The sequence below is a fragment of the Engystomops pustulosus genome, chromosome 3 (assembly GCF_040894005.1).
Source record: "Engystomops pustulosus chromosome 3, aEngPut4.maternal, whole genome shotgun sequence".
NCBI lineage: Eukaryota > Metazoa > Chordata > Amphibia > Anura > Leptodactylidae > Engystomops > Engystomops pustulosus.
Genome location: NC_092413.1, coordinates 205310187 through 205322785, shown reverse-complemented (window position 1 = coordinate 205322785; position 12599 = coordinate 205310187). Strand labels below are relative to the sequence as shown.

General features: G+C 40.8%; 1 protein-coding gene across 4 annotated transcripts in view; it reads left to right on the top strand.

Annotated features, from left to right (window-relative positions):
* Positions 1-12184, top strand: part of KLHL29 (kelch like family member 29) — a 613218-nt gene extending 601034 nt beyond the window's left edge. For all 4 annotated transcript variants that reach the window (XM_072143641.1, XM_072143640.1, XM_072143638.1 and 1 more), the window contains 2 exons: positions 5208-5352; positions 7110-12184. In XM_072143641.1, coding sequence (XP_071999742.1) covers positions 5208-5352; positions 7110-7293 — 329 coding nt within the window. In that variant the 3' untranslated portion in view covers positions 7294-12184. The remainder of the gene's footprint in view (positions 1-5207; positions 5353-7109) is intronic.
* The last annotated feature ends 415 nt before the right edge of the window (positions 12185-12599 follow it).

The window sequence follows — 12599 nt, the reverse complement described above, 5'->3', positions numbered from 1 at the left end:
GGAAATCTACAGGTCCAGTCACATTTATTCTATGGTCATCACTTGATTATCAGAATTTTAGTTTTGCTGAAGGACTAAAACTAGAAAATCTAGGCCTTGTATATGTAATACATAAGCAGAACATGTTGCACATAACACCCAATCACAGCGCAGCTTATATTTTTCCAGGGCAGATGAAAGAATGAAAGCTTAGCTATGATTGGTTGCTGTGGGCAACAGTTTCCTATAGATGAGGCCTAGTCTTTCTGGAAAAGCTCTTGTATAATTTGTCACCTTGTCCACTAGGGGATAACGTCACTTTGCTCTACGCAGCCAATAGTTCTTTAGTTTTCAACTTCTCATTAAGCATTTATGTCCCAACGCCAATCGGTTTGAGAACTCCAGATTTGACTCACCCCATCTTTTTGGGATTTATGACAAGATAAGGTTTTTATGACAGGATTTTTCCCAGTTTAAGTAAATTTGGAACCATTTAATTGAATGGACACCACCATGGAAGTGTTTGGCTGGACCTGGCCACAAATAGTAACCGCTCACTGATTCGTTTTTTTAAAAATAGTCGAATTTAGAAGATTTTTCTTTTATTTTTCTTACAATGGTAGGGGGGGGGCACACATCAACATGACTTTTCTCGGTTCATCTCTACAGATCCTCATGCACAAAACTAACTAACCAATCCTCTCAGGCTTGCGACAAATCCCCCGAGTAAGATATTAGTCAGAAATATGATATATAACAATTTGCGGAACTAATTAGACTTCCAACAAACTGTTTACATTGTATGTAAAAAAGAGAAATATCTACAGTCCAGTCCTCCTACGTAATACATGCGCATATAATTACAGGAAACTGGAGTACAGCTAACTATGGGGGGTGCAGCGTGTGATAGATGGGGGGGGGGGGAGTACTGTTTATATCCAAAGACAGATGTGTACTACAAATATTCTAGACCCAGATCTAACACAGGACTCCCAAAATGCTATGTTATTTATAGATGTGGCCGTTCTCTTATGTGGCACAGGGGCTAGGGCAGTGGTTCTCAACCTGTGGGTCGGGACCCCAGCAGGGGTCGAACGACCAAAACCGGGGGTCGTCTAAAGCCATCGGAGCAGCAAATTTTACTGTGTTTTTACTGCGAGTTGCATGGTTTGGGGTCACCACAGCATGAGGAACTGTATTGCGGGGTCACAGCATTAGAAAGGTTGAGAACCACTGGGCTAGGGTCTAGGTTTACATCTTGTTTATTTCATCTGCTCAGCGTACCCACATAGTTTTTGCCTCTGTCTGCCCTGTATAAGATCGTAAGATGCAGTAAGTTGCATTTTTCCATCCCGTTACCTCCTGCTGAGCGATGTGTACACTCAGCGGAGGCCATCAAAGTGTCAACGAATGCCATTGAAGTACTGCATCCTCCCGGCCTCCGCCACTGCCCGAGGGAGAACCCCAGTGATGTCACTGTCCGTAAAAAGAAAGTGACATCATTGAGGTAACATCCTGAATAATCTTCACTCCTCTTCCCACAATCAGGGGGTGGGGAGGAAAAGGCAACAGGGGACGTATCCCATTGCATACAGTCGGATACGTCTGTGCCATACATTGTAAAGATGTGTTGGGAATCCTCCAGACATGTCCTTACAATGTATGCCAAAAACGAAACGTGAACCCAGCCTTACTCAGGGAACAAGGCACGGGTCCGACTTCAAGCTCTGCATCCTCTAAAGTTTTGACCCAGTCCCACCCCGTAACATGACTTCCATGTATGATCGGTCCAGTTATGGCTGAAAACAGGTGTGTCTTCGGTCCTGCTCCTTGGTGGTTACAAACATAGAGGCTGCCTGTGTGGCTATTATAGAGGCTCCTAACCAAGAGAAGGCCAACTATGTCATGATTGATGCTTTACCCTTATGCTGCTATGATCCATTTTATGGGGAATACATCTATTAATTGTATAGCAGCCCTTTATATCTCCCAGACAATATGTTTTCTATTATATCCTATATGGCACTGATGAGGCCCAACAGGTAGGCACAGGCTGTCTGTAGAAGAGTTTGTGTGTCAGCTAATAGTCTGAATACCCGATAGATGGACTCTTATCGTCCTCACTTATAATTGAAATGCAATAAAACCCATGCCCTCTAAATGTGCTCCTTGCAGGGAATACTTTACTTAAAGGCATTAATTAGACAGGAGTTACAGTGCGGAGCAGCCAGCAAAGTGTTTGTTAAGCTACATTCTCCGTATCGGGGTCAGTAAATATAGACCCCTTGGGAATATCTAGAAATTACTATGCAGTCATACAGTGTGTTTGATCAGCTCCCAGTAACCTTAATAATGGAAGCAAAATGTAAGTAAAAGTCTCCTCCCGGTGACATTCAGCGGGGGCTTGTGGTCAGCAAAACCAACTTCATGAAAATATGACTTCGCCAAGAGGGCTGACGCCGAGCAACAGCGACGGGTAATTAAAACTGAAATGCAAATCTATCCAAAAACATATCAAACTATTTCTATCCCGTCCCATTGGTCCAGTTTGATGGGAAGAGCTGGTGACTGTACACATAAGATCAAGGTCAGTCAAGGTTTGGAGGCAACGTACTTTATGTCCCTTTGAATAAAGATGTTGGTTCACTGTCTTAAATATCATGCTCATTTGAAAAAAAGTCTTTTTTCAGAGCTGCACAAGTTTACTTGAGTGTGCTCCCATGGAAAATCATATTAATAGATAACTAAGAAACATCTCTTTGAGCCAGGCCTATGACTTTCTACAATCTAGATTTTGCTTTTATTCTCCATAAGTTTAACAATCCTCCACTTACTTTTCTACTCCAGCACTGTTCTACCTTCAGGGATTGTAAACCAAGCACACTTACATGCTAGTGTGTGCCCGCTCTGGCAGGATCTGCTCTTCTTCCTGTTTTTTACAAAAAAGACTTAAAAAATGATGCAAATGAATCTGAGGGGCTCCGACTCAATTAACAGCTATGGAGACCATAGCCCCTGAGGCTCATTTGCATATTTGTAAAGCCTTTTTTGTAAAAAGAAGCTAATAGAAGAGCAGATCCTGCCAGAGGGGGCACACACCAGTGCGTCAGTGTGCTTGGTTTACCATCCTTCATCCTGGTGGCAGATTTCTGACCCTGCATGAGCCCCCACTAGTCTATGCCTCCTGGTCCAGCTCAACACACAGAAAATACAAAATCGGCAAAAAGTGGTTAAGAAGGACCAGAAGGTAGAGCTCTTTTGTGTATTGTGGGTTTTCCAATCATTTTGGAGATAAAGAATATTACATTTTATCATGCCCGATCCTTGGTTACTACGCAAGACAAGCCACCACTAGTGCTTTTCCCACTTTTAGGAATCTATGTTTATGGCGTCGGAGTAGTTTTTTTGCCATTGATGGTATATGGATCCCTTCACACTGTTTGTATTTGATCACTAAATTCCACAATCTTAGACAACTACCTACATTGCCCGTCCCGTTTCCCCATGTGCTTGTATACTACTTTTATTCTACCAATATGCTGCGTACAACAGGGAATCCAACAATGTTTCGTTGGATTGAAAGGATTGAAATTTGGATGTAAATTTGAGATCTCTGGGTCTACATTTCCTCCGACGGGTGGAGTTTCTCTCCAGCTTAGATAAAAGTGACTGTACAAGCCCCGGTTTAGTTAGAATCGTTATGGGAATTGTCATGGAAGTTAGAAATGGAAGAAATCCCATTATGCAAACATGGCGGGTGAGGAGGGGAATAAAGTAAAGAGGCTTAATGAGTCATTACCATGGAATAATAAGTAGCCGGTTTATCACGGATCGTGTGTGGGCCAGTAATGCCGCCACTTGGGTAATGAGATCTTGATAACTCTGGTCCATACTCCACTTATAAAAGGACGGAGCCTTTGGAGAACAGACACTCGGTGCGATGTTATACAAGCGGAGAGGAAAGAGTCAGAGATCAGAGCCAGTCTGTAGCGTGGAATTGAGGACAGATGAAATTTAAATGCCTGGAAAAGGTGCGTGGGGGAGAATTTCAAATCCTCATTTCCGTCCTCCTATGTGTAACACTGCTCATCAGCAATACACGACATGGATGGAATAGAAAGCTGCTGGGAGCGCTGCTCCGCCTGACCCCAACAAAATACTCTACAATGAAAAGTAGATTCTCCCAAGACTGGAGCGGCCTTTCTTCTTCAAAGAGAACTTGCACTCTGCATGATATCAGCTGCACTACGGAGGCGATTGCCTCTTGGTATCTCTCTGCCTATGGTCTATATGTAACTAACATTCAGAACACAAGTCTATTTTAACCACCTACACATCAACTAGGAGCGAGGAACGCATCAGAAACATGAGCCGCTAAATAAATGCCTGCTAATAGTGAGTTCTAGATGATTTCGAGGCAGGAACACTCTAGATTATGAGTTACAATTATTAAGAGGACCCAGAATGTCATTCCATTACTCATCAGCAAAGTGATGTAAAGAAGACCTGAATGTGTTGCTCATGTGATTGACACTGCGCCCCTGATCAATTTGGCGCAAGTTTCATTAAAATCCGTCCACCCATTTAAAAGATATGGCCCTTGGAAGTTTATATGTGAACTAGCTTTTACTAGCCAAGGGGGCGGTAACCTTTTATTTGCATACACCACACAGAGACACGCCCCAGAGTAAATAAAAGGTTACTGCCCCCTTGGCTATTATGACATAATTCAACTTCCGAGAGCCATATCTTGTGAACGGGTGAAAAGATTTTTAAAAATCTTGCACCAAATTGATCAGGGACACGACAGCAATCACTTTCAGCATTATTTACTTGGTGACTTGGTGCCCTTTAAACAAAAACTTTGTAAAGCTTCATTTTATCTTGTTCCCAGATCATCCTCTTCATGAGCTTATTAACATATAGGGTTCCTTACAAAATAAATTCCTCAAATTTTGAGGAATTTTCCTCAAATGTTATAACAAAGAGATGCTGCCACACTTTTCCACAGGTTGTGTCTGGTATTGCAGTTTAGAGCTGTCAAAGGCTATGGAGTCGAACTGCAATACCAAACATAACCATAGACAGTGTGGCGCCGTTTCTGGATAAAGAAAAAATAATCATTTTTGTAATTTTCCTGTTCAACCTCTTTAGTGTAGAACTGTGTTTTATTTTCATGAAATTTGGGATATTTCATCTTCTTAGCATAATGTTACTTTCTCTCATAGATAATAAGTACGCCCCAGCGGTCACCCTGAACGGCTTCATCTTCATTCTGGGAGGAGCTTACGCCAGAGCGACTACAATTTATGACCCCGAGAAAGGAAACATAAAGGCCGGACCCAACATGAATCACTCAAGGCAATTTTGCAGGTGACTGTAACCTACGATATGTAATAATAATTATTATTATTTAATTAATATTGCGCACACAGATTACGCAGCGCTGCACAGAACTTGCCTGTCCCCAATGGGGCTCACAATCTAATCAACGTACCAGTATGTTTTGGAGAGTGGGAAGAAACCGGAGGACCCGGAGGAAAGCCACACAAACACAGAGAGAACATACAAACTCTTTGCAGATGTTGACCCAGATGGGACTTGAACCCGGGACCGCAAAAAAAGGAACTGATCATACAACCTTGACATCTTGTATCAAGGAGTTGTCCAAGAGTACTTACCTCTGCTGAGAGTCCTCCCGGTTTCGGCAGTGGCTATTCCCATTCTTTGTGGCTTCCAGTTCCCTATGGATTACAAGTGATGATAAAACGGGTCTGAATGAATGTCATGTGATCCCTGAGGCTAGTGATTGGCTCAGCTGTACATGATGTCATCACCTCAGGTCCGATGGGATCGGAAGCCGCAGGGATCGGAAATCTGTATCAATAAGATTTTTGGGTTGTTTTTCTAATTTTATACAAAAGCTGGGACTTTCCATATCGGAAAGCTGGTATTACAGTTAGTACTGGTTGGTGGGGGACCCCCGCCGATCACGAGAAGAGGGGTCGCCATGTGGTGTATGCGTCGAGTAGCATGTCTCAACCTATGGTTCACCAGCTGTTGTGAAACTACAAATCCCAGTATGTTGGGAAGCTACAGGTTGGGGACAACAGCTCGGTGTCCCCAGTCGGTGGAGTCCGGGCCTGTTTGGAGTAGAAGCCATCGATCGCTGTGAGTGACAGGCTCCATCTGCTGTTATTGTGCGCTGCCGGCTGCATGTGAATGCGCAGCTGTTCTCCTGGTAATTTACAAGACAGTGTTTTCTCTAAATATTTATCATATCATTCTCCTCGCCTCAGTGTAATACGGGCCAGATAAATGGAGGGCGCCACGCGTACGGATGGCACCGGTACCAGGCATACTGGGGAGCCCGGCGTGTTTACATGTCATGGCCGCTTGTCTGACATGAGCAAATCATTGTCAGCGCGGCCCCCTGCGATTTCCCTAACTCCAGCTACACCTCATTTTATGTGATAATGTATACAGCGCTCCACGGCCGCAGCTACCGCATCCCAGCATGCCCTGCTCTGATGCCAGACTGACAGCCAAATTTATCTCGCACATGATGAATCAGGAACACTTGTTAGCGGAAACTAAGTCCCCAAAGCCCAGAACTGCTGCGGATTCTCCAACTTCTGCAGAACTAGAAGAAACTTCAAGTCACAAAGACCCAAATTATGTTCTAGTTCACCTGTCTAATGTATATCATCAGCTATATATATATCTATATGTATTCTCTAAATCTATAGTATCTAATATCCATCTATCTATCCTGTATCTATCTATCTATCTATCTACTGTATCTATCTATCTCATATCTATCTTATATCTATCTATCTATCTACTGTATCTATCTATCTATCTATCTTATATCTATCTATCTATCTACTGTATCTATCTATCTATCTCATATCTATCTTATATCTATCTATCTATCTATCTATCTAATACCTATCTATCTCATATCTATCTATAATCATATGTATATATGTGTCCTTTCTCATATCTATCTGCAGTATCTATCTTGTATACACAGTATATACTTTTGGTCCATGTCACAGTGCCCTTATGTAATAGATGGAACTCCTAATATTTGTGTCTGACCAGTGTCCCCTCTTATATTTCGGCAGCGCTGTGGTGCTGGATGGAAAGATATATGCAACAGGCGGCATCGTCAGCAGTGAAGGACCCGCTCTTGGAAACATGGAATATTACGACCCCAAATCAAACACATGGACATTATTACCCAACATGCCTTGCCCACTCTTCCGCCATGGATGTGTAGTGATAAAGAAGTACATTCAGAGCGCTTGACACCCGGGACAGCCATGAACTGAGACGCCAGTCCGACATGTTTGAACGCTCAGTTTTTTTTTTTTCTTTCATTTTCTCTCATTGGTTCAGTTTTAACCCTTCCCATGCCAGAGATGAAGCGGTTAATACTTCTTTTCTCCACTTCAACTGCTTAAAAAAAAAAAATTTGGGTTTAGGGTTTTTTGTTTTGTTTTTTTTTTATTTTTGTCTACAGATTTTTTTTTTTTTCCATAAAGTCTACATTGAATGTAGAAGATCATCCTCACCTTTGGGTGATGCCGGAGCAATTGGGCTCCAAACTATGTATAATATGTATGTTAACTCGGCAAATGTGTCACTAGGTGGCGTAGTGGCACTTGTTGTCACCCTAGGTGCAATAGATTCCCATATTTTGACATGGGTTCAGTTGAGATAGTGATAGGCCGGGGGGGCAGATGAGGATCCATATTTTACTTCTAGATGTAAGGCTGGAATTTTTTAGACGACTGTTCGGTACAGCTAAGCATCTCATCACAGAGAACTTCTAAAGAAGCCGCTCTTTTCTATTTAGGTTGGCCTCCGCTTCGCCTTTTATTGCTGAGAACTTAGCGTTAGCCGCATAGGGGGAGAGAAAACAGTTTGTCAAAATTTTGGAATTTGGATGAGGTTCCTATAATATAAAGAAGTGTCAGAGTAGAAGTTGCAAAAAGCCGTCTTCATAAAATTTATACAACCACCTACCACAATTTTAGTCCTGAAAATAGGGATGGTTCAAACCCACCCTTGGGGAGAAGCCAGAAGAACCCATGAATGGATGGTTTACGCAAACCCTACCAGCTTTGTCCAAATGCCATCTCTTTATGTACAGGAATATGTCCAAAATGATTACACAAAATTTTGGGGCAGTCCCGCAAAATTAAGATTTTAATTAGACCCAAGAGTGTAGAATCTAAGGAGGCTTGGACAATATCCAAGAGTGTGATCTCTAAGGAGGCTTCCAGAGAGCCTACCAGGTTAGGTTTCCACCTGACTAGTGAAACTGTTCCTACATAGCTTGCACAAAATCCACAGGATGGGCACTCATTGGGGCTGATGTACTTACCCGGTCCTGTTGCGATCCAGCGGCACGTTCTCCGTCGAGGATTCGGGTCTTCCGGCGATTCACAAAGGTAGTGCGCCCAATGTCCACCACGTGTTACTGCTGTGCTGAAGTCCGCTGGAGTTCACCATCCGTTGCTTGGTGCAGGTAAACGCATGTCGAGCGACACATTTTTTAAAAAAATACGGCGGTTTTTCCGAATCCATCCGGTTTTCCGACGGCCACGCCCCTGATTTCCGTGGCGCACATGCCAGCGCAAATGCGCCACAATCCGGTCGCGTGCGCCAAAAACCCGGGGAAATTTGGCACAAAGCGGTAATTTTCAGGAAACGTGCTGACAAATAGCGATTCGGGCCCTAAATAAATGACCCCCATTGTGTCCCCTCTACATGTCCAGCCAAGTACCAACAATTATGGTTAGATCAACGGTGACTGTGATCATCCAACCATAATCCTTCGATAACATGGAGTGAAGGCAGTTGAATGAAAATATTTCACACACTGATGTCCCAAGTGGTCACCCGTTAGCCCTGGTAACATCACAGGTCTGTGGTACAGAACTTCCAGGCAATCTCAAATCCTTCACTTATTCTAAGAATCAAGTTCAAACTTGGGTGGATTATAGGGGTTGCGTAATTGTGTTGTCCCTCTTAGGACATGTTAGGACAATAGAGACCGTCATATTTTAGTGGAGAACTCCACATAATAAACCTAAAAAAAAAACTTTAAAAAAATTGATTTCATGAAATACTACATTCTTCCTACATTGGCCACAATATTATCTACTCCATCATTTTCAGGATCTCATCAGCCCTCATCCCATTTTTTAATCTAATGAACATTACACTTTTACCGTAATTCTCGGGATGGTCCAGGTGCTGAGTAGCCAACACTTGGGAGGCAAATAAATTTAAAAAAAAAAAAAAAAATTACTTAAAAGTACTAATATTTTATTAATCGACTTACGAAAACAAACAATCACAAGAAGCAGAATGATGTTATAAAACCCAATTTCAATTTTATGACAAACTGTTTTTGGGGTGATTTTCTGTTGTTTTTAATATTAGAAAGAGATAAAATGATGAACTGGTTAGACCACAGATTTACAGTCAGATATTAGTCTTCCTGCAGGTCTTAATGAAAAAAAAACATTTTCTGCTACTGTGCTAGTAAATATATATATAAAGACTGCATATATATTATATTTATAATTAAAACGTTTCGTATCAAAGTGAGTTTTTTGGAGGATATAACAAGACTAGATCAGTGTTTTCCAACTGCTAGAAATCTCACCAACCGCTCATGGAAAAACTCATTGAAGTCATTCGGAAACCAGTAGAATCTCAGTACAAGGGGATGTGATTACCGGAATGTTTGGAATTTTTTTTCATGTTTTTTAAAGTGTAACTGTCATTTGAGATAATTATTAACATTGTGGGGGGGATTCATGATTGCTTCTGCAGCCGAAAATGACGTTTAGCGCCAAAAAAAACTGTCTAAAATGCCTTCCGACAAATTTATGAAGGCTTATAGGCCATTTTTTGGCAGTTTTCTGATTTGTCCGGCAAAAAAGGAGTGGCCTCTCAAATGGGGGCGTGGTTTCAGAGAAAAGGGGAATGGCCATATGGAAATTAGTCAGTGCGCCAAAAATCAAGGAGGTTGTGCCAAAATGTTGCGCACACTTTAGACCAGCTAAAAGCAAGTCTAAAACTCGACAGCCCAGATTCATTATCACAATAATAATTCTGGCGCAGCACAAGACTAGTGGCGAACTGCCCGGCACTGTCGGGGCCGGAGACACATTAATGAATCTCCCTGTGTGTGGGTGGGGGGCTGTGGTGAACATATTTCTAATATACTTCATTAACAAATTCTGCTTAGTTTTTTAAGAAAATTGTAGCTACTCCCTCGTATTCATATGCGTATTCCAGCCCGTACAGTGTATGTCTATGGAGGCCACATCTAATCTCCCTGTGTTTGGTTAAACAGCTCTGAGAAGGGAGAATTAACACTCACAGCTGTGTAACAAGTAGAAGGGAGACCCGTCTTTAGATCTGCCATAGCAACGTAAAAGTAACATTGTAACTAGGGGCCACATTGCAGTCTGTTTCTTTACAATCTAAGGAGAATTTCTTAATGAAGTATATTAGAAAAATGTTTACAACACTCTCCCCCCCACACAATATCAAAAATCATCTGAAATGACGGCTACACTTAAAAATATTTTTCCTCTTATTTACAGAATCTACTCCAGTCAACCAAACAAAAAAAAAATTAACTCCTCCCTACAGCAAACAATCACATTTTTGCGAATACTTATGAAATTGGAATCAGGAATCAGGATCTAAGGAAATTTTTGTTGTTTTGGGAGGTATTACAAAAAATAAAAAAAAATAATACGAAAAAAATTTATATATGTTTAAACAACAATTATTTTCAGTTTTACTTTTAAATTCTGGGAAGCAGAAATATATAGGTGAAAAATATTGAAATTAATATAAAAATGAAAAAATTAATTATTACATACAATCATAATATATTCCGAGACAGATTTTCTTTTATATATTTTGCATTGCTGTATTTAATCATCTAAAGATTATGTTTTATTATCATTACAATTTTGGGGAAAAGTTTTCTTTATTTTGCGCGCTATTATTCAACTTCATTTTTTTATGTCATCCTTTTAAAAAAATTGGTTTAACTAACGGGTTATTTCCAAAATGTCCAAATGTAACTGATACAAATTATTATCAAGATTATTATTATTATTATCAACCCAAAAAAAATCACTTTAAAAAAACAAAAGAAAAACAGATCTATAAAAATGTTCCCGGTTGCAAAGATTTTTCCCCCCCAAAAAAAAAAAAATTTCAAGCACCCAAAAATTTGGGCTACAGAAGAAAATTAATAATCAATTTTTTTTGTAATTTTTTTTTACCAATATATATATAAAAAAACATCATGTAGCACATGTAGATATGTTAAATGCAAAAAAACTTTCCAGTGTGCACCCTAGGAAAATAATGTCATGTATTAGGAGATGCGATTGACCGTTTCAGGTTCAGGTTTCCATCCTTAGAACAATCCGGATTATTCTTATAATTATCCCCAGTACGTAAAAAGAAAAAATTCTAAGTTCGTTTTTTTCTGAATAAATCGTTTCATAATTTAAAAAAAAAAAAAATTATTAGAAAATTTGGCAGGAAATTCCAACCTGAAATGCGTTAGTGTGAACACGGCTATATCAGTGCCTGATGGACGTTACAGGGGGCTTGGGTCATTTTTTTCAGCAGACGTACCTCATAGATGTTGTGTCTCTTTAAGACTGAGAACGAATTCTCCCGAATATCGGTTCAGCAAAAAACGTAAAAAAAATTTTGACAAAAAGCCTCTGCCATTGGTCTTTGAAAAACCTCATCATAAAATGCATTTCTGGATGACAGGATTTAGTTTTTTTTGCATTTTTTTCTTGTACTATCTGCTCTCTATCTATGGAAGGATGGAAAAAAAAAGCACAATCTTCTGACATAACCTTCTGCGTCCTTCTTCACAGCCAGGAGAACGAGCTTCAATCTGCCTGGTGCAGGAGGTTTGATTCCTTCGAGTTGGTGTGTCTTACCTCCAAAGGAGGTGCTCGCATACGGGGATGGACTCTCACACAATAGCGGTCAGCATCACACACACACACACATCCAAGCAAATCTATTTCTGTGAATAATAGACAAACAGGGTTATCTGTAATGGTACTGTACATAGTTTATGTTACTGGTTAAGATCTTGTTATATTATAATAAATATATTTATAGATCTAGACTGACGCCCCAATGTCTCCTTTCTTTGTCTTTCGTGGGTGATCTGTGTGTTTTTCGAAGGGGTTTGTTATTTGTGTGCAAAGTGCCACCATTGCCCACAACTCAGTGTTATTACTCAGGATGCTTTTAGTTCCTGTACAACTCCCCTCCTCCATAGACTGCATTGTACAACAGCTACAGCTTGTACTACTCCAATCCTACATAGCTTGTACTGTACTACATAGCTTGTACTACTCCCCTCCTCCATAGACTGCACTGTAACACATAGCTTGTACTACTGCCCTCCTCCATAGACTGCACTGTACTACATAGCTGGGACTACTACCCTCCTCCAAAGACTGCACTGTAACACATAGCTTGTACTACTGCCCTCCTCCATAGACTGCACTGTACTACATAGCTGGGACTACTACCCT